The sequence below is a fragment of the Cyprinus carpio genome, chromosome A9, assembly GCF_018340385.1.
Source record: "Cyprinus carpio isolate SPL01 chromosome A9, ASM1834038v1, whole genome shotgun sequence".
Classification (NCBI taxonomy): Eukaryota; Metazoa; Chordata; class Actinopteri; order Cypriniformes; family Cyprinidae; genus Cyprinus; species Cyprinus carpio.
In genome coordinates this window covers 28,688,849-28,711,320 of record NC_056580.1, presented here as the reverse complement: position 1 = coordinate 28,711,320, position 22,472 = coordinate 28,688,849, and the positions used below count along the sequence as shown (strand labels likewise).

The 22,472-nt window shown below is 30.5% G+C and overlaps 1 protein-coding gene across 1 annotated transcript in view; it reads left to right on the top strand.

Annotated features, from left to right (window-relative positions):
* LOC109096121 (rho GTPase-activating protein 6-like) overlaps positions 1–19,758 on the top strand; it is a 31,083-nt gene extending 11,325 nt beyond the window's left edge. Inside the window, exons 2-13 of the mRNA XM_042764465.1 lie at positions 2,294–2,453; positions 2,587–2,655; positions 4,708–4,961; positions 6,453–6,648; positions 6,952–7,007; positions 8,907–9,128; positions 11,868–12,047; positions 14,310–14,407; positions 15,685–15,857; positions 17,109–17,189; positions 19,398–19,444; positions 19,504–19,758. Of these exons, the coding sequence (XP_042620399.1) occupies positions 2,294–2,453; positions 2,587–2,655; positions 4,708–4,961; positions 6,453–6,648; positions 6,952–7,007; positions 8,907–9,128; positions 11,868–12,047; positions 14,310–14,407; positions 15,685–15,857; positions 17,109–17,189; positions 19,398–19,444; positions 19,504–19,731 (1,764 nt within the window). The 3' untranslated portion in view covers positions 19,732–19,758. The remainder of the gene's footprint in view (positions 1–2,293; positions 2,454–2,586; positions 2,656–4,707; positions 4,962–6,452; positions 6,649–6,951; positions 7,008–8,906; positions 9,129–11,867; positions 12,048–14,309; positions 14,408–15,684; positions 15,858–17,108; positions 17,190–19,397; positions 19,445–19,503) is intronic.
* Positions 19,759–22,472: the final 2,714 nt, after the last annotated feature.

Below are 22,472 nucleotides of genomic sequence, written 5' to 3'. Positions count from 1 at the left end.
TGTTCCGGAAGCCTTTCGAGTGCCATGGAAAAGCATGCTAGGAAACAGAAATCCCCAGCCCAGTTTCAAGTTAAATTTAAATTTGTCTAAATTAAAAGAAACTAAACAAATCAATACAGATCACTTAAGTTCTGTCAGTTTTGTGAACTCAAAAGAAAAGGACATTTCTGAATACTCATAGAAGTTCATTTACATTTGTTTATTTTTTTTTATTAATTTAAAAACATTATTTTAAACTGTTATTATAACTATGATTGAATTAAAATGTTTAATGCAAGTACTAAAACATTAAAAACTATATTTAAAAAATCAAAACAAAGAACATTTAGGTTTTTTTTTCCTTTTCCAAATTGTTCCTCTCTTGTAAGCTGTAAATGCATAATAATGCTTGTTTTAGTTTTAGTCTATCTATCTATCTATCTATCTATCTATCTATCTATCTATCTATCTATCTATCTATATACACACACACACAAATACATGCACGCTAGTATGATAAATGTTAGTATTAAAAATGGTTATTTTAAATTATTCATTTAAATAATTATTTAATAAGTATATTAAGTATATAATAATTTTTTTTTTTTTTAAATTATTTTTTATTTTTATAATTACTCATTATTTGTGAAAAAACGTGTCATCTGGTCTATCTCGGTCTGAGACTCCTGGCTAAATTTACTTGATCAGTGATCATGGGGAAATTGAGGAAGTCGTGGCCTAGTGGTTAGAGAGTTTGACTCCTAACCCTAAGGTTGTGGGCTCGAGTCTCGAGCCGGCAACACCACGAATGAAGTGCCCCTGAACAAGGCACTGAACCCCCAACTGCTCCCCTTGCGCCGCAATATAAATGGCTGCCCACTGCTCCGGGTGTGTGTTCACGGTGTGTGTGTTCAACCCATCCACTTTGGATGGGTTAAATGCAGAGCACCTGTTATGAGTTTGTGTGTATGTGTTTAGATGTTTGTCTGTTTGTTTTGTTCACTTTCACTTTCATTCCCAGAAAGTCCTACAAGGGAAAGAGAAGTAAAAGGAAAACCAACAAAACACCTGCCAGAGTCTGGGTTCGATTTCTCAAGTCCGAGAAGATCAGGATGATCAGCGAACGTCTGTGTAGATGCCAGGAATTCTCCAGTGCTTGTCACTGCATGTTCACAGAGACCTGGGCTTATTCTGAGAGAGTGTAGAGACACTGTGTGTGTATTTACTGTATCTGTCCAAACATCACAGTATAAGAGCAGGACTACAGCAGCCCACTGAGAAAGCTGAGCTGAGCTCTGAGGTTCAGTTTAGGTCTGATTTCAGTTTAGTTTTTAAGAAATAATATCATGAAATGAGATGCACCATTCTCAAAATACTTATACATGGAACAATTAGAGACAATTTTTTTTTATGTTGTTGAATCTCATATTATTTTGATTAATTATGATTTTTTTATTTTGTTGTTGATAGAGTATATTTTGTTAAATAATTATTATTTTTTTAAATCAGCTGTTTTCTATGTGTATATCCGTTAAATTGTATTTATTTCTGTGCGGCGCAGCTGTATTTTCATGTTTCGTAGCTCCAGTCTTCAGTGTCACATGATCTTCAGAAATCATTCTAATATGATGATTTGCTGCTCAAGAAACATTTCTGATTATTATCAGTGTTGAACACAGTTGTGCTGCTGATATTTCTTTGTAAAAACCGTGATACATCATCATTCGAACGTTTGGGGAAAGTATGATTTTTAAAAAAAGAAGAAAAGTAATACTTTTATCCAGCATTGATGCATTAAATGACAGAAAAGTGACAGAAAATGCATTTATAATGTTGCAAAAGATTTTTATTTCAAATAAACGCTGTTCTTTTGTACTAGAACAGTTTAACAAAAACATTAAGTACCGTTATTAACAACTGATTACCAATAATAACTAAAAATAATAATAATAGATCAGCAAGTCAGCGTAATGATTTCTGAAGATCATGTGACACTGAAGACTGGAGTAATGATGCTGAAAATTCAGCTTTGATCACAGAAATAAATTACAGTTTACTATATATGCATATATGAAACAGCTGTTTTAAATTCTAATAATATTTCACATTTATTATTGTATTTTTGATCAATTAAATGCAGCCTTAGTGAGTAGAAAAGACTTATTTATTTCTTTTTCAACATTAAAAACTTTCATTGTTCCAAACTTTTGACCAGCAGTGTATATGTATTTATATTGTAATGTTTTGATATTGTAATGTTTTGTTGACGCTGCTGCTTTATTAAAGAGTATCTCTCTCTATGTGTCTTTCATAGGGAGATTTCACCTGTAAAAAAACAGCCGGTCATAATTTCCACATGCAGTCGGTTTCCATTCAGAGTCTGTCGGAGCTGGAGAGAGTCCGGCTGCAGGAGGTCGCTCTGGTCAGACTGATGAAAGACTTCGATCTGGGATGCCAGATCACCATCCCCAAAGGTACACGCACACGCTCACGTTTCAAAAGCTCAGAGACATCCTGAAGTGTCACTTGTTTGATTGCCTTAAAGCTGTTGTTGTAGTTATTTTCCGTTCTGTTTCTGATGTTTTGAATGCGTCGTGTCTTTTCCAGATGGCCAGAAGCGGAAAAAGTCACTCCGGAGGAAGCTGGATTCTTTATCGAAAGAAAAGCGAGACAAAGGTGTGCATTTGGTTTTTAGACATGTGTCTAAACCGTCATGAACATCTAGAGGTTGCAAGCTGATCGCTAGATATAAAGGTCATATCTGATTTCTTTGATTACAGTAGATGTGTCTGCTTTTGTCTGACGAATTGTACATTTTTAGCTTAATGAGATGAAGAATTAATGCTTTAAGGCTGTAAAACTATTTCATATCTTAAAAGGATTAAAAAAAAAAAAAAATCTTTTCAAGAGGTTTTAAAATTGAGGCTAAAAACAGGAATCAGAATATGATCTAATGTTAATAATAAAATCCAAAAGGCGCTGATGTAAATAAATGCGAGCGACTTTGACAGTCAAAATCAATGAGTTCCGCATATTTATGCAAAGCGATTGCATATGATACTGTTGATAAATTATGACAATGTTTACTGAGATTTTTTTATATTCTAACATGTTGTCTATGGTTGAAAACTGTATGTTTTATTTGTTTTTTTTTTTTTTTTCTTTTGAGCTTGAAGTAGTACTGCACAGACTTTTCAAAATATATTATTATAATATTATAAATTATAATGTAATTATATTGAATATATTGTTATCCTAACAAACCATACATCAATGGAAAGCTTATTTATTCAGCTTTCAGACGATGCATAAATCTCATTTTCAAAAAACGGCCCCTCATGACTGGTTTTGTGGTCCAGGGTCACAAATATAGTGCTCTGACCCAGAATGCAGCGTGACAGCAGTGATCCGCCTGAACAGCTGCGCAGTAATGTGTGCCGGAATGCAGACGCTCCCGCTGCGCTCCGACGGACGCGGAGAAATAACAACAACAATCTGAGACGCTCCGGTTATTTGTGTTACAGATCAGACCTCGACGGATTCATTTCACGTTTATGTTAAACTGCGACTTCTGTGTTTGAAGGAGTGAGATGTTCAGTGTGGAATGTCACAATGCAAAGATGTTTGTTTATGCCAAGTTTTATTATATATATCAAGACATATGAGATAAGCAGGAGTGTCTGTGTGATATAGCCTAATAAATTTGGCAGGTTTGTATTTTGTATATATACATCATGCTATTATTTTATTTTTTTAATTTTTTATTTTTTTTATTTTATTTTATTTTATTTTATTTTATTTTATTTGTTAAATTATTTAAATAATTACTTAAAATCCCAGGTGGAATTTATGTAAATATTTTAGATAAAAGGCATCTGGTTGACAAAACATTTGGAAATTACTTGATTTAAGAACCAGAACTAAATCTTTTTAAAATGTGTGTGTGTGTGTGTGTGTGTGTATATTTTTTTTTTGTTTTATTTTATGTATGTATATATATATATATATATAAAACCTGAAAATATACACACACACACATATATACATTATATATATATAAAACACACAACAAAATTACTAAAACTAACTAAAATTAAAATTAAAACTTAATTTTATTAATTAAATGGATTCAAAATATTAATAAAAACAATATTGGTATTTTAATTATACTAAAAATTTTTAAAATTTAAAGAGTGACAAGTGAGAAAAAAGAAAAAGTTAAGTTATTTCATTATTAAAATTTTTAATTTATTTTAATTAATATTTTTATTGTAATATAAAAAAATATAAATATAGAATTTTTTTTGGATTTTTTATTTTGATTGTCTTATGTCAATAAACCGTGGACTTTTACCTGCATGTCATGTAACCAACATTTTTAGTTTAAAATCTCAGGCATACTTCAAGGAATTTTTATTTTTACTTAAAGTAAAAATGGGATTTTTAAGTTAATGTTTTAATAATTTAACAACATAAAATAAAAAGGTAAAATCAAATAAAACAATTATTTTATTTTAGGTTTTATTTTATTATTTTATTTTATTTTGAAATAAAGCCAAAATAAAATGTTTTTATTATTATTTATTTACCTTGCCCTTATTTTTTTGTGTTGTATAAATATTTCAATATGAACTTAGAAACCCCAGGTTGACTTCATGTAAATGTTTTAGTTTGTGAATCCTGGATTAGAGAAGCAGAAGTGAATCTTTCTCTCTGTGTGTTGCTCAGAGTCGGATCCGCAGGCGTTCAGCGTGCCGCTCTCGCAGGTGATTTTTAACGACCGGCGTCACAAGCAGCTGCAGGAGGAGCAGGAGGAGCAGCGGAGTCCAGCGGATCGAGTCTCTTCCCTCCTGCACCTGAGCCGCAGATCCACCAACAAGGAGCTTTCCAGCAGTAACTCGTCCCTCAGCTCGTCCTCCGAGACGCCCAACGAGGCCACGACACCCGACACACCCGAGACGCCGCTGCGCTCACGCAGAAGGGTAGAGTATCGATTCCTGTCCAGCAGACTGTTATTTTGGGTAACACTTACAGTAACATTAAGGTCCCATTCGTTAACTTTAGTAATGCATGACTAACATTAACTAACAATGAGCCATGCATTTGTTACAGTATACATATAGTATATAATTACAACTATTCATCATTAGTTCATGTTAGCTCAAGAGTGTCAAATAATATTTACACAGTAAATGTTGAAATAATCATTAACTAATATTAATAAATGCTCTAGAAGTGTTTTGCATTGTTAGTTCATGTTGACGAATGGAACCAATGGAATTGAAAAGTGTTACCTTTTTTTTTTTTTTAATTAATGATTTGTTATATGAGTGATTTTTATTTTTTGTTTTTGTTGAACAACAACAACAAAAAAGGTATTTGACACAATAATACATTAATAATCATTAATAATAATCATAAACAAAAAATTGACAAAAGAATAAATTAATAACCATTAATAATAATCATTAAAACATTTTTTGACAAAAAATTAATTCATAATCAATAATAAATCATTAAATCATTTTTTGGCACTAACAAATTTGTAATTATTAATAATAATCATTAAAACGTTTTTTTTTTGGGCACAATACAAAATTAATAATAAATAATAATATCATTAAAATATTTTGACAGTAAATTAATAATAATTAATAATAATCATTAAAAAAAGACACAATAATAAATGTTATTATTATTATTATTATTCATTTATCGATTTACTTATTCATTCTGCTATGTTTACGCAAATATATTTTGTGATCTAAATCATTGCACAATTATTTTCATCTTTTTTTGGTGTCTTTTGTAATGTTTTAATATTTCTAATAACTATTATGCTTAAAATGCTACATGTCAGGGTTATTAAAGTTAACTAAAATTAAAACCATAAAAACATTTTGTTACTTGAAATAAAATAAAGGTTAACTGAAAAATAAAGAAATAAATAAATTATTAATAATATGAATATATTTCAGCTTTTGTCAACTTTTCTCTTTTTTGTTTACAGTTCAATTACTAAAATAACTAAAATATTTAATAATTATTTCATTAATTATTTAAAAAAAGTAAAAAAAAATAAAAATAAAAGTAAATACAGAAAATGTGAAAATAAAATGAAATTTTAAATATTAACAAAAACTATCATGGTATATATATGATACTAAAATAACACATGAGACATGAATGGCTATAAAAGGTTATTATACACACTTTTAGTTACTTTACCTGTGTAAACTGTTGTTTAATGCTGTTTGAGATCCAAAAAATGGTGCAATTTATCATTAAACCTTAAATTAAAGAATCAATAATTCATTAATTAGAAATCTGAATTTCTACAAATTGTCATTATGAACCAAACTGTGTTGAAACTGTTACAGAAAGCATGAGCAAATGTTGGATGTTTTATTATGATTTGATTATGATTATGAGGCACTGTCAGTGTTGATGATCGCAGTGTTTTACTGCTGCAGGGCGGCATGTCTGTGGACTGCATCACTGATCTGGACGACAGTCACTCGCGTCTGCTGGAGGCTCTTCAGCTCTCGATGCCTGTGGAGTCACACAGCGAGAAGAAGAAGACGAGCGACGCCAAGCTCAGCCTGAACCCCATCTACAGACAGGTGCCGCGCGTGCTGGACAGCTGCTGCCAACACCTGCAGAAATACGGTCAGTGCCTCCTCCTGTACATCCAGAGGTGCAATGAAATGTGTTTGAAGGAGGCCCGCAAATCAAAATTCACATCTGTCAGTTTGAGGTCGTCTTTATGGTTTGATAAGCCCCGCCCCAACTTCCTGTTTCAATAGAGAGCATCAACACAGGAAAAAAACTTTTCCGTTTCCATTTCATGGGGTCTTCAGAGTTCACAATAACAGCTGGACTAGTTTGAGCGTAGTCTAAACACAGTTTTAAGACAGTTTCCACACAGACGTTGACGTAACAGTGCCGGTTATTTGCTTTGCTGCTGTGAAGGTCTGCAGACGGTGGGCATTTTCCGGGTCGGAAGCTCCAAGAAAAGAGTTCGGCAGGTGAGAAGCAAATGTTTTATGCTTTAGAGACAATATATTTTTTATTTAAAAAAGAAAAATAGTGGGTCGGAAGCTCCAAGAAAAGAGTTCGACAGGTGAGAAGCAAATGTTTTATGATATCTATATATATATATATATATATATATACACAGTACAGGTCAAAAGTTTGGAAACATTACTATTTTTAATGTTTTTGGAAAGAAGTCTCTTCTGCTCATCAAGCCTGCATTTATTTGATCAAAAATACAGAAAAAAATTTAAATATTGTGATATATTATTACAACTTAAAATAATAGGTTCTATTTGAATATACTTTAAAAAAAATATTTTTTTCCTGTGATGCAAAGCTGAATTTTCTGCATCATTACTTCAGCCTTCAGTGTCACATGTAACATCCAGTCTATCACATGATCATTTAGAAATCATTCTAATATTCTGATTTATTATGAGTGTTGGAAACAGTTCTGCTGTCTAATATATTTGATGAAAAAGGTTTAAAAGAACTGCATTTATTAAAAAAAAAAAAAAAAATTCTAATAATATATTTTCTTTACTATCACTTTTTATCAATTTAACACACCCTTGCTGAATAAAAGTATTGATTTTATTAAAAAAAAAAAGAAAGAAAAAATAATTACTGACCCCAAATTACTGACCAGTAGTGTATATTGTTATTACAAAATATTTATATTTTAAAAACATAGCTTCCTTTTTTTTTATTCATCAAAGTATCCTAAAAAAGTATCACATGTTCTGAAAAAATATTAAGCAGCAGAACTGTTTCCAACTTTGATAATGAATCATCATATTAGAATGATTTCTAAAGGATCATGTGATAATGATCCTAAAAATCCAGCTTTGCATCACAGAAATAAATGATAATTTAAAGTATAATAAAAAACAATTATTTTAAGTTGTAATAATATTTCACAATATTAAATTTTTTTTCTGTATTTTTGATCAAATAAATGCAGGCTTGATGAGCAGAAGAAACTTCTTTCAAAAACATTAAAAATAGTAATGTTTCCAAACTTTTGACCTGTACTGTGTGTGTGTGTATATATATACATACATATATATATATATATATATATATATATATATATATTATATATATATATATATATATATATATATATAAATTGATTATTTATTTATTATTATTATTATTATTATTTTTACAATGCACTCTTTTTATAAATGGTGGTAAATGTAACTTTAATTTGTTAATTTGAATTTTATATATAAAATAATAAAAATAAAAAAGAACAAATGGAAATTAAATTGAAAATTCAATTCAGTTCAACTCAGTTTGGCATGGATCTTGTACAAAAGTTTCTATTTTCGTTAATATATTTCCGTTAAGGTATGACAATTAATGGTCACCATACACAATAGATACAGATTAAATATGGCATATTTTATTGAGTTTTTTTATTTTAAAATTGTGTTTGTTTTTAATTTTGCTCAGAATTATTTTTTATTTATTGTTATTTATTTTTTTGTATTTTGATATCAAGGTAAACAAATATATATATTTTTTTTAGTAAGTATTGTTTTTATTTTTGTATTATTTGTTTATTTAAGTTTATTTTTTATTTTTGTATTTATTTTTTTACATTTAATTAATTGTTGGCCTTTTTCAGCATGCTGCAGTTTCTTCGCAAACCCAGTTTTGCTAAACTTTCTAGATAACGCTGTTGCGTACACAAACCTTCCAAGAGGGTTATTTTCAATTAATCTGAGTGAATTTAAATGATTTTTAAAAATCCTTATGCATTAATAATCACAAATTACTGGAAAGTTTATGCGACTTCATTGGTGGAAAAAGTATGTGAACCCTATACGGATCAGTGTTGGTTCTCATGGTATTGACGGTGTGTTTGTTGTGGTGTTCAGCTGCGTGAAGCGTTCGATCAGGGTGCTGAGGTTGTTCTGGACCAGCGGCACAGTGTTCATGATGTGGCGGCGCTGCTCAAAGAGTTTCTGAGAGACATGCCTGATCCTCTGCTGACCAGAGAACTCTACTCCGCATTTATCAGCTGCACGTGTAAGAAAAACAATGCTGAGACAAACATTCTTAAAGGAATAGTTCAGCCAAAAATTTACATTTACTCACCCTCAGGCCATCCAAGATATAGATGAGTTTGTTTCTTCATCAGATTTGGAGAAATGTAGCATTGCGTCACTTGCTCACCATTGAAGTGAATGGGTGCCGTCAGAATGAGAGTCCAAACAGCTGATAAAAACATCACAATAATCCACAAGTAATCCACAGCACTCCAGTCCATCAGTTAACATCTGGAGAAGACACAAGCTGCATGTTTGCAAGAAACAAATCAAGCAATCATTAAGACATTTTTTATGTCAAACTGTATAAAATATGAGTCCATAATCCATAATAACACTTCCTCCAGTGAAAAAGTGTTCTGGTCTGAATCAGGAGAGAAATCTGCACAGATCAAGCATTGTTTAAACGGCTCTAAACAAATATGTGGCTGGATTTTGACTGGAGGAAGCATTATTATGGATTATGGACTGGAGTGCTGTGGATTACTTGTGGATTATTGTGATGATTTTATCAGCTGTTTGGACTCTCATTCTGATGGCACCCATTCACTGCAATGGTGAGCAAGTGATGCAATGCTACATTTCACCAAATCTGATGAAGACACAAACTCATCTACATCTTGGATGGCCTGTGAGTGAGCACACTTTCATTTTTGGATGAACTATTCCTTTATTAATTCAATAAATCAATGTTTTTTTTTCCTCTTATTTTTTCTGTGATTTTTTTTTTTGATGGTGTTTGTGTAGATCTGGTTAGCACACGGTCATACAGTTACTCGTCTGTCTGCTTCCCGCCTGCAACAGCGACACCCTTCAGTGCTTTTTAATTTCACTTCCTTTCTTACTTTGAGAATTAGGCGGTGGATTGGAGGGTTGATGGTGGGATGGTGGTGAGTTGTTTGGTTGTTTTGTTATTTTGTGATGATTTATATTATTAAGGCAATTTGAATGTGTTTTATTTGTTTCATTTGTATGAATTTGTATAAATTTAATTTAGGCTAGTTTCATGATTTTTTTCTTGTCCTGTGAATTCAAGAGTTTTCTCTCAATTAAACTTTAAGGAAAAAAAACATAGTTAGGGGCTATTCACACAAAACACGTTTTTGTGCATTTTAAGAAACCCATTTTGTTGAAAGTTGAATCACTTGCAAATTGAGCACTGTGTTTTTAAATTGGCGTTTCGTGTGTGAGACGATGAAAAAGATGTGAAACAGGAACGGAAAGGTCAAATACGTCCATCTAGTGCATGTTTACATAGAAAAACAATGGAAAAAGCAGCACAGCTGAATGCAAGAAGATAAATAGATAGATAAATAAAACAAAGATTAACGGCTAAAACAATGAGCCGATATGATTTTTTTGGAGGATGGGTGGAAAGTGAAGTGACACACAGATGGATAACAGCTTGTTATTGCAGCAGGAATCAGATGACATAAAGCAGTGATCTCATACATCAGTCATTCAGTGCTCATAAGAATCACACGGTTTCCCAAAGCTGCGTCCAGTAGAAATCCAACACAACTGCTGATGATGATTTTTTTTTTTTTTATCTTTATCTTTTCATTTTCATTAAAGTAAGTGTTTTTATTGCTGTTTATCCCAATGAGCTCAAAGAACTCTGGGGTTTGAGGTTGGCCTGAAGTAAAATGTTATTAGTTAGTATGACTTTCTTTCTTCTGAGAGAAATACATTTTAGCAGTAAAAAATCCAAATCAATAAGTAAAAGGCTATTTTCTACCCTGGTTTTGAGGCCGGCTCGAGAAACGCTGGTTTTTATGGGTGTGCCGCACTGAAGACTTGGAAGTAAACGCCCACTGCTATGATTGGATAACAGTTTTGCATAGTAAACTAACTACAAACTGACTTCATAGTGTAGTTGTAGTATAGTACAAATATTTTCTACTCACATAAGTGTGCAGTGCCATTCCTGTCGGTTCCAATGTAGACGCACAGCATGGCTTTTTATCCTCAGTCTCTCTGCAAATCCAGCGTCCAGCTGTGTCTTGTTTACAAAAGAATCCATGGTGAAGCAGACAAACGCTCAATGTTTTACTCGCGTGATCTGAAACTTCATTAAAAATAAAGTTCAACCATGCACTCCTAATATTTGCGCGTCACTCCCAGATAATCGAAAATGGGCAAAGAGGCGGAGCTGGTTGCTGAAACCACGCCCACCGAGCTCAACTGTAGTGACAGCAGCGGCAATCCACCTGTCACTCAAGTGACCACGCCCTTAATTATGCAGAACTTTAAGGCTTAATATAATTTAACCGGATGAGTTATGGAAAATCACCCTCTCACAGTTTTCATGAAGGACAAAAAACACTTTTTGTACCAGGCTGTAAACATGTTTTTTTCTGCTGTAAAGTTGGGCATTTTAACATGGGGAGTCTATGGGATTGACTCCCTTTTGCCGCCAGCCTCTAGCGGCCAGTCGATGAATTGCAGTTTTAGTCACTTCCGTGTTGGTTTCACGAGAGAGAGCGGGAGGTTGCCGCTTGGTATTTCCCTACTGTGTCATGCGTGAGTCAGTGGGCGGGGCTACAGAATTAGGATGCGAAGTCCTCCTAGAAATTCCGTAAACTCAGTAATAAAGTTTTCCATGAAACATCACGCACAGCAAAAGTCTCTACGCTATACGTTTTGGATGTCATGCATTGCTTTTGTGATGATCGCGGATCTACAAGTTCGTGCACTTAGTGCAGTTTGTCACACGTACGGTAGTAAACGATGACTTCGTTTGTGTTTTTACCTGAATTAGCCATTGTTTGGGCTTCTGCTCTACTTTAGGTGATTGGTAATAAGATGACGTCACTGAACCTGGCCACCATATTTGGGCCGAACCTCCTGCACAAGCAGAAGAGCTCAGAGAAGGAGTTCAGCGTTGAGAGTTCGGCGCGGATGGAGGACAGCACAGCCATCATCAGCGTCGTCCAGCACATGATCGACACGCACCAGTCCCTGTTCATGGTACGAACCGTCCCATTACATAACACATGAAAAATGCACAGCGAGGCCCTCCGCCGACTTGATGTGTTCAGCCAAAGAAAATACAACAATAAAAATAAATCACTACTTCTATGCACGTGTGTTATGGCAGTTTTATTTTATGGTGCTTGGGGTTTGGTTTATTGTGTTAGGAGTTTGATCTGGTTTGTCAGAAAAGTGCTCTGGCACTGCGGAGATGTTTTGGATCATTGTAATTTGAATGAAGGACAAGTGTGCTGGCAGAATAGAAACATGCACCATGAAACATTTTTTATTTTTTTACTATGGTCCCATTTTTACTAATCACAATTTCCTTTAAAGGAGTAACATTGTATGTTATTTATGAGTATTATGTAGTACTTATTATTATATTATTATTATTTGTATTATTATTAAATTAACTTATTTATTTATTTTATTTATTTACCTATTTTCATTATGTTATTTATTTTTTTTTTTTTTGTTGTATAATTTTTATTGTTAATAATTAAGTGAATGTTAAAGTGGTGATATTAAGGTGAAAGTGACGTGACATTCAGCCAAGTATGGTGACCCATACTCTCCATCCGAAGTGCACACACACAGAGCAGTGAACACACACACACACACTGTGAACACACACCCGGAGCAGTGGGGCAGCCAATTTTATGCTGCGGCGCCCAGGGGAGCAGTGGGGGGTTCGATGCCTTGCTCAAGGGCACCTCAGTCATGGTATTGAAGGTGGAGAAAGAACTGTACATGCACTCCCCCCACCCACAATTCCTGCCGGCCCGAGACTCGAACTCACAACCCTTCGATTGGGAGTCCGACTCTCTAACCATTAGGCCACGACTTCCCAATAATATAATCTTACCGGTTTATTTATATATTTAATATGATGTTTCAATAAATAATTACATATTTATGTTTTTAAATATAAAATTTTTCACACACTCTCTTTGACCCTGAGAATTTAATAATTTTTTGAATAGAAACATACATGGTTTTAGACAGATTATATCCTTCAAAGAGTTAATATTGTATATATTATTATTATTATTATTATTATTATTATTATTATTATGTTATTATTATTCTTTATTTTCCCTATGGTATCAATGTTACTGATTTATAAATAATAAAACTAATTAATGATGATAATATTTTTAGGACATATTTATTTTACCTGTGGTCCTAATATTACTGATTTGTAAATAATAATAATAATAATAAATTGTATTATTTATTTCAATACACATTTATTTTCCCTATGGTCCAAATGTTACTAATCATAATGAAGTCTTGATTTATTTTTATTATTGTAGTTATATATTTAACATAATATTTAATTAATATTTATATTTTTACATTTATATCTGATTTTTCACATTCTCTCTCCAACCTGAAAAGTCAAACATGTTTTGCAGTTCTGTCTTTAAGATTTCAGTATCATCTTCACATGTGGAAGGTCAGGGTTAGTCTGGTTAGTTTGCTCTAGTTTCCCCTGCTGGCAGATGCTGTAACTACACTCTTATTTGTGCTAAAGCATTGTTCTCTGTTGAAAGTAACCATAAATTCTGAAGAAACCAGGCAGACTTAGGTTTTCTGTCACCACCGTAATTTTAGGATTATTTATATACTGTTATAGCATTTATTAATATTTAGAATTAGGTTTTATATTTATATTTTAGTTTAAATTTTTAACAATTTTGTTATATTTTAGTTTTTTTTATTAAATATTTATTAAATATTTTTATTATTTATTTTATTTTATTTTAATAAAATTTTTAGTTATTTTTAGTAATTTTAATAGTTCCGCTTAAACTTATTTTCTGTTAGTTGCCAAGGCAACAGTTTTTTAAAAATATATTTTTTAAATCTAATATTTATATTTTATTTGTAAAAAAAATGTTTTAATTGTTTTACCTTTACTTAACAATACTGTCCAGAATGAGCTTAATTTCAGGAAATGTTTTTCTTTCCATTGTGGAAGATGTTACAGTATATTTACATCTACATCTCTAATGATGAAGCTTGTTAAAGTCACTTGTAAGTGATTTTGAGCCGGCTGTGCATTGGATTGCATCTCTTAATGTGTTATAAATATAAAACGATGGTATTCCTTGTAAAGAGTTTGATAGCCACCGAAGCTAAAGCACTTGTGATTGTTCTTTGGCACTAAACCTGTATGTCAGTGCTTTGATTGGACCCAGCTGTGTTTGGTAAGACTCCTGAGGAACGTGTTGATCTGATTTGTCCCGGCAGATCTCAGCGGAGCTGCAGAACGAGCTTCTGCTGAGTTTGTTGGACACGGACAGTGACGTGGTGGATTATCTGCTGAGGAGGAAAACACCACAGTGTGAGTAAGTGAGTTTGTGTCTCTTCTGAACACCACCATCTGCCTCATGACAGATAAAAACATCAGTATTAATTTTCACAGCATTACAGTAAATTAAATGGGCCAATTTGAATTATATTTTTAATATTATATTGTATACAATTCCAAGTAAAATATAACAAATAAAGATTATAAAACACTCAAAAAAACACAAAAAAACCCATTATATTATATTATGAATGTATGAATTTTATTAATTTTCACAGCATTACAGTAAATAATTAGGGCCTATTTTCATTTTTTATGTTTATATTATATACAATTCCAAGTAAAATATAAAGAAAAATAAAATTTAAAAATAAATAAATAAATAAAAAATACTGTTGTTTTAAAACATTGTTTTACTTGGAATTGTATGCACTACAATTGTTAACATTATTATATTATATTATATTATATTATATTAGATTAGATTAGATTAGATTAGATTAGATTAGATTAGATTAGATTAGATTATAATTAAATAAGTATTAATTTTACAGAATTACAGTAAATAATTTGGGCCTATTTTATTTATTTTTTATGTTTATTATTTACTTGGAATTTTAAATAATATAAAAATGTAAATATATATATATATATATATATATATATATATATATATATATATATATATATATATATATATAAATAAAAAAATGTTGTTTTTAAAACATTATTGGTTTTACTTGAATTGTATGCAGTACAGTTGTTAGCATTATATTATATTATATTATATTATATTATATATATTATATTATATTATATTATATTATATTATATTATATTATATTATATTATATTATATTATATGTGAATGAATATATGAATTATACTCATTTGAATTATTTAATATTAATTTTTGCAGCACTACAGTAAATCTTATGGACCCATTTTATTATTTTTGTTATTATATTATAAATTAAGAGTTTATTTACAAAAACAGTTAACTCAGTTTTTTTTAAATTGTCAAAAATCTTATTTTTTATTATGTTATCATGTTTTTATTGTATTTCATTGTATTAGTTAGCTGTATTTTTTAGTTATTTTTTTCACCTAATCAAAATAACCCAACTGCAGTTTAACTGAGATTAATTGGAATGAAAAAACATGGTTTTGGAAAATTGTTAAAAATTGAGTTTTCTGTTTTTGCAAATGAACTCTTCAAATGATTCCAAGTAAAGGAATAACAGTGGCTTGCACAGTGAGTTTTGTTCATGATGTGCTGAGTCTTGTCCCGCTGTGTCCTCTGTGCTCCTGCAGAGACGTGAAGAGCTCCAGTGGAGAAAATTCTCCGTACGATAACAACTCTCCGCTGCTCTCCGACTGGTTTCATCCATCAGGACCCGAGGATCAGAGTCCCACGAACCTCCAGCATGCTCTCGAGAGGAACAACACTGTGAACTTCTGCCTCTCCCCCTCACGAGCCGGCGCCGGTGGGTTTATTCACTAATCAAGAGACTTCAGGGTTATTATAGTTCATTCAAATTAAAACCAGAGAAAAACCTTCATCACTTGCAATGAAATACATTTTAACTGAGACAAAATAAAATATAAAAAAAACTTTAAATTATCATTATTATAATTTCAGCTAGTTGCCAAGACAATGTTTCACAATTTAGTTACACGTTTTATTAGTTTCATGTTTTTTATTGTGTTAATTTTCCATTTTTATTGTTTGAACATTATTTTGTGACAACATACCTAAGACACTGGGGCATTACAAAAAGTCAACCTTTTATTCTTGGACGGTAACGGAGGAAATGTTAAAAAAGACTTTATAAAGATAATATATATATAAAGATTTATAGTTTAAATAATTTATTGTAATTTTTAACTTACAATAATTTATAAAGACTTTAGTAAAGAGTAATTATTTCTTAGGGTGGGTCAAGGGTATTATAGTTAACCAAAACTAAAAGCATTAAAAAAATTTGATAGATATATAGTATATTATATATATCTATATAATATATATATAGATATATATAGATTATATATTGAATATAATATGATAGTCCATATATATAATTATTATAATTTTATTTTTTTTTTTTTTTTTTTTTTTTTTTTTTTTTTTTTTACTTAAAATAAAGTTTAAGTAAAAATAAATAAATAAATAAAATAAAATAAAATGAAATAAAATGCTAACTGATTTAAAATAAAATTTAAAAAAAAAACTAAACTTATTTTATTTCTGTTAGATCACAAGGAAACATTTTTCTTATTAATTTAGTTAAACTAATACTAAAATAGCTAAAACTGAAATAAAAATAAATAAAAAAAAACTACATAAACATAAAAAAAATGTCAAAAACACAACAAAATTATTACGACTTTAATAAAAAAATAACTATAAATAATTATACAATATTATTAATTTTCACAGTATTACAGTAAATCATATGGGAATATTTTATTGCAATTCTGGATTATCACATTATATACAATTCCAATTTAAAAAATAAAATAAAATAAATAAAGAGTATAAAAAACTAAGTATGCAAAGATAGTCAAAGGTCTCCCTTTCATCATTAAAGTAAATCGTATGGTTCTACTATACATACATACATACATACATATATATATATAATTTTTTTTTTGTTTTTTGTTTACTGAACTTATCACAGCAGAAAATCTGATTGCTTCGTTGTTCGTGTCAGTAATGCATTTTCTCGTCTCCTCAGGGGAAACCATATGTGATGAGGCTCGTATCTGGCGAACACGACAGGCTCTTCTGTCAGGACTTCATGACAAACTCCTCACAGGTACAAACACGGGATAAAACACACGTCAGTCAGAGGAATATCTGATGCTGTCTGTGCGAACATCAGCACTGAGATCCATGTCAACGAATGCAGATGCATATACAGCATTCATAAAGAACGCCGATTTTCACTATTCCTGTCAAAAAATAAATATAAAAAAAAACGTCTGTGCGTGCATAGTGGTTTTGATTCTTGTTATATTATATTTTAAATTTGTTTTATTATATTTTTGGTATATTTGTTTAATTTTAATTCATGTCCCATTTGTTATTGTATGTTTAATGCATTAACTGTAATTTTATTACAATGTTTGTTAATTTTATTACAATTATTTTATTCAAAATACGGTGGTTCACTGTTAGTTCATGTTAATTCACGAGGCATTAACTAATGTTAACAAGCACAACTGTTGATTTTAATAAAGCATTAATAAATGTTGAAATTAACATGAACTAAAGTAGTTAACTAATGTTAATTAATGAACCTTATTGTAAAGTGCTACCAAGATATGCTTTGATATTAATATTTATTACAGTATTTAAATGGTCAAATTGTGACTGTATCCTTACTGATTGAAATTTATTATTTTAAATTTATATATTGTGGTGTCAATTAAAAGATTTTAGTTTACTTTCGTCAAAAAAAAAAAAAAAAAAAAATGAAATTTTGAAATTTTGCAGCCCTAAATGTTTGTCTAAAAAGTTAATTACGATGACTTTTAAGAATATTATTTTCAAGAATTTGAATTCTTCCTAAATGTTGTCTAAAGAACAGTGTTAGGAAAGCAGATAAGATTCTTACAAAGTATTTTGGGGGGGGGGGAATACAGAATATAAGAAAATGAGAATAAAATGGTACTTAAGAAGATTTTTATTCTTTATTAATATAGCAAGATAACTCTCACTAACCCAATTGGAATGAATGGAAATAAATGATATTCCTTTGACTTTATAACTCTTGATCGCTCAAAATCAGTGCACATTTATGAAACGTACATATTTATTTCTAACAAAACAACAAAAATATTACTCAGACTAAATTAATTCATTTTAATTGCATAAACTTTTTTTTGTTATTAAATGATACAGTTTTGCATGCTGCAGTGGTTCGTCAATAGATGCACATTTTCATGTTTACCAGCAAAATTCAGCACTGCAAAAAATAAATTGAGAAAGCGTACAATTTCAAGACAACTTAAATTAAGTTGTCTCAGTTATTGTTTTAGTAATTTTACTAAGTTAAACTAATTAACTAATGTAATACTACTAATGTGTTTTGTCCAACTGAATTTGTTTGTTCACTAAATGCAAATATATTCATTAAGACAAAAAAATCTCTTGTTCAGTAAATTAACTTAAAAATTAATGAACTAAATTCAATTAATTAACTACCTCTATTAACTTAAGTTAATTTTTTTTTTATATATGATATTCATATGTACTATATAGTCTTTTAGGACAAAGGACAAAGCAAAGAAATATGAGATATAGTTATACTTTGCTAAAATGATGAGCTCTTTACATCACAACACATCAAATGACTAACAATACTGAGAAATCATTAAAAAAACCTTTGAATAAAGTCATCAAACAGCAAAAAAAAAAAAAAAAAAAAAAATCTATAACAGTAACTGCATAATTTATTCACGATGCATTGCATGCTGGGAACTCACAAAGTCTTAACATTTCAGTAATATGAAATTTCTTCGTTCAGACAAGAGTTGGGACAACATTTGAGGCAATTCTGTTGGTCTGACATGGGATCTTATGTAGTTTCAAGAAAATATATTTTTTTTAGTTTTTAAAACTCAGTTTCAGTTTCATAAACTGAAAAATATGTAGTTGTTGTTGGTTTTTTTTTTTTTTTTTTTTTTTTTTAACAGGTGAAGCTTAATATATTTACAAAAGTTTTTGACACTAATCTAACTCCATACATAATGTTACAAAAGTATTTTTGGCACCTAATGACACCCAATATTTCCCTGGGGTCAAAATGACCAGAACATGTAACATTTACCATGTAAATGGTTGTATCTCTTAAAAAATAATAGTTAAAAATCTATTATAAATAAAATGATGTGTATTTTGAGGGTCTTAAAGCATTTGCAAAGTTTCATTCCATTCATTTAGACATTTTTATATAAATTTTCCAGGTCAAAATGACCCGAATGTGTTAAGTTTAAGAATGAGATGTGTTTCTGTCCTTCAGGTTCGGATGGACACCTGTATAAACGCGAATCGTGTGAATTCTCTTATGTGTTGTCTACGCTGAGGACAGGGAAACTGTGAATTGTGCGTGAGAGTCTAGTGTGTAGGTCACTGCTGAATGTGAAGCATGCCTACATCCAGTCGCATCGAGACACCAGACTGCATTTGACCAATCAGAGGAGGCTCCCGCCAAACCAGACAACAGACTTCCTGCCGTGTCCATGCAGCCGCGGGTCACTTCCTGTCAGCATCCAGATTGGCCGACAGAGAAGTGGCAATTATGGCAACTCCTGTCATCAGACAGCATAGACACACTTCCAGAGACTATGGTGTGAAACACACAGTTTAAAGGGACAGATCCCCAAAAAATGAACTTACTGTCATCAAAAGAACATTGGACCCCACTAACTTTCATTGAATGAGGCATTTCTCAAAATATTTTCTTTTATGTTCCAACGAAGAAAGAAAGTCATACAGGTTTGGAATGAGTGAGGAATGACATAATGCTTTTTTTTTTTGGTGAACTGTCCCTTTAAGAACCTTTTAATTTGCAAGTGAATTGTATTTGAATGACAGGAAGCACCACAAAATGTTACCACGTTGTTTTCAGATCATTTTATAAAAATAATTATTGGTATAAAAATTTTGGATGAATATTTAAAAATTTGCGGTCATTATGATTTTATTTTATTTTTGACAGAAATTAATATTTTTATTAATCAAGGATGCATTTTATAATAAAGCCATTTATAATGTTACAAAAGATTTATATTTCAAATAAATGCTGTTCTTTTGAACTTTCTATTCACCTGTGAATCCTGAAAAAAGTGTATCTCGGTTTCCACAAAAATATGAAATCTTTTCAACATTGATAAAAATCAATAAATTAGCATATTAGAATGATTTCTGAAGATCATGTGACACTGAAGACTGGAGTAATGATGCTGAAAATACAGCTGCGCATCACAGAAATAAATTACATTTTAACACACATTCACATAGAAACCCCTAATTTTAAATTGTAATAATATTTCACATTTTTTTTTTTATTTTTTTTTTGATAAATTAAGTCTTGATGAGCAGAAGAGACTTCTTTCAAAAACCATATGTTGAGTGTATGAACATGTTCATTGGTAATTATACCGAAACATTACATGTATTATTAAAAACTGCTCTTTTAGCAGTGATATGAATTTATTTGAATATAATTTTAATTCTACTTGCGTACAATAGATTGTAATCAAATTGTAATTCTATATCCTGTGTGTTGTGGCCAGCTCAGTTCAAATGACAGGATATGAACTGAAAAGAAACCTTAAATTGTGTTTTGGATTTGTTGCTATTTTTATTTATATTTTGTAATATATAAAATAACCACAGTTCAGTTGCATTCAGCAGTTTGGACGTTTCCAAAGACTCTAATTTCTTGTAGGTGATTTTAAACACAACAAACACTTGCGCTTCAGAGATTTCAAGATTTTATCTGTTATTAATAATCCCTCATATTTTCCTTCATTCATCATGTGTGACATCATCACTTCAAAACGTAACGAGCATGTCAGATTAATTACAGCGATGCAAACATACAGAATGTCAAATCTATACGACATCCAGTGTATTTATTTATTAATGTTATTTATTAAATTAGCCAATAGTATGTAACCACTGTGTATAATCACCACAGAATGATTTATTTCAGAGTTCGTTTGTTGCCTCCGTATTGCTTCATCTGCATAAAATCAATCAGATTTTTATCTTCACTATATTCAGATATCTGTGAAGTCATCGTAAAGTCAAAATGAGTCTTAAGTCATGTTCCTGGTTCTGTTGCCTGTGATTCAGTGGTGCACAATATTCTGAACAAACATGTTTATCTTTACCTGTTTTTTAGATATATTCAGCAAATGATCATTTTTGTGTGAACTATTCATTTTTGTGTGAACTATTGTGTGAACTAATCACGTCCTGTATATGAGTTTATACATTCATTTAGTACTTCATTATTTTCTTTCTCTGTCAGTGTTCTGTTTGATATTTGTACAGCCAAGAGCGATATGATGTTGATCATTTTATATATATATTTTGATAATCGATTATTTTTATCCAAATAGCGGGAGAAAGACCAAATTCTGAGCATTTTCCTGATGTGTACTGTGTTTGTTTTCATCATGCGGTTCATTGTCTGACGCAGTGAATATCAGCAAGAGCCTTAGATTGGGGTTTTGGATTGTGCTTTTATAGTTTTGTTTTGTTTTTTGCCTGTAGTCGAAAGCATCAGTGTTCAGAAACTCAATAAAATCAATGTCTGTCAAGTCCATCTGTGTAGCATCCAGGATTTATTTTTATTCCACATTACAGTGTTATTTTAGTACTGCCATAGTATTTATTTTTATATTTTACATTTTTAATTTTATTTGTGTAATTTTTAGTAGTTTTGTTTTTAAGTCTATTTTGTTTTTATTCATTTTTCATTTTAGTCATTTTAGTAGAACTATATATAATTTCAGTTAATTTTATTTCAAGTAATGGAAATATTTCACTGGTTTTAGTTTTATTTGCTATAATAACCCTGCAGACTATATATCTATTCAGAATGAGTTATTGTACTTCATATGTCTACAAATGAATAGATGTTTACTGTAAATATTGTGCGTGTTCATGCTCGTCGGTTTCCTTCAGTTTGTATTTAGTCCATTGTTTTGGTTTCCCATGAGCAGCATGAAAACACATTTTTATTCCTTCCAAACAGGAAGTTACAAACAATCAAGTGAACTGATGAAGTGAAGTGGACGGCGAGGCTTTTGGCAGATCTTTGCTCTGTATTAAGACCTACAATGACACACACACACACACACACACACACATATATATATATATATATATAGATATATATATATATAGTAATTTCTACTACATATAGTAAATTAGTAAAATAATTAATATAATGACTTATATATTAATAATATTTTTTATAATTTTATATTAATATGGAATTGATAATGTGCTATGTAAATATAGTAAACAGTAAAAATAGTAAAATGGTAATTTAATTTATTTGTTTATACATTGTATTTAT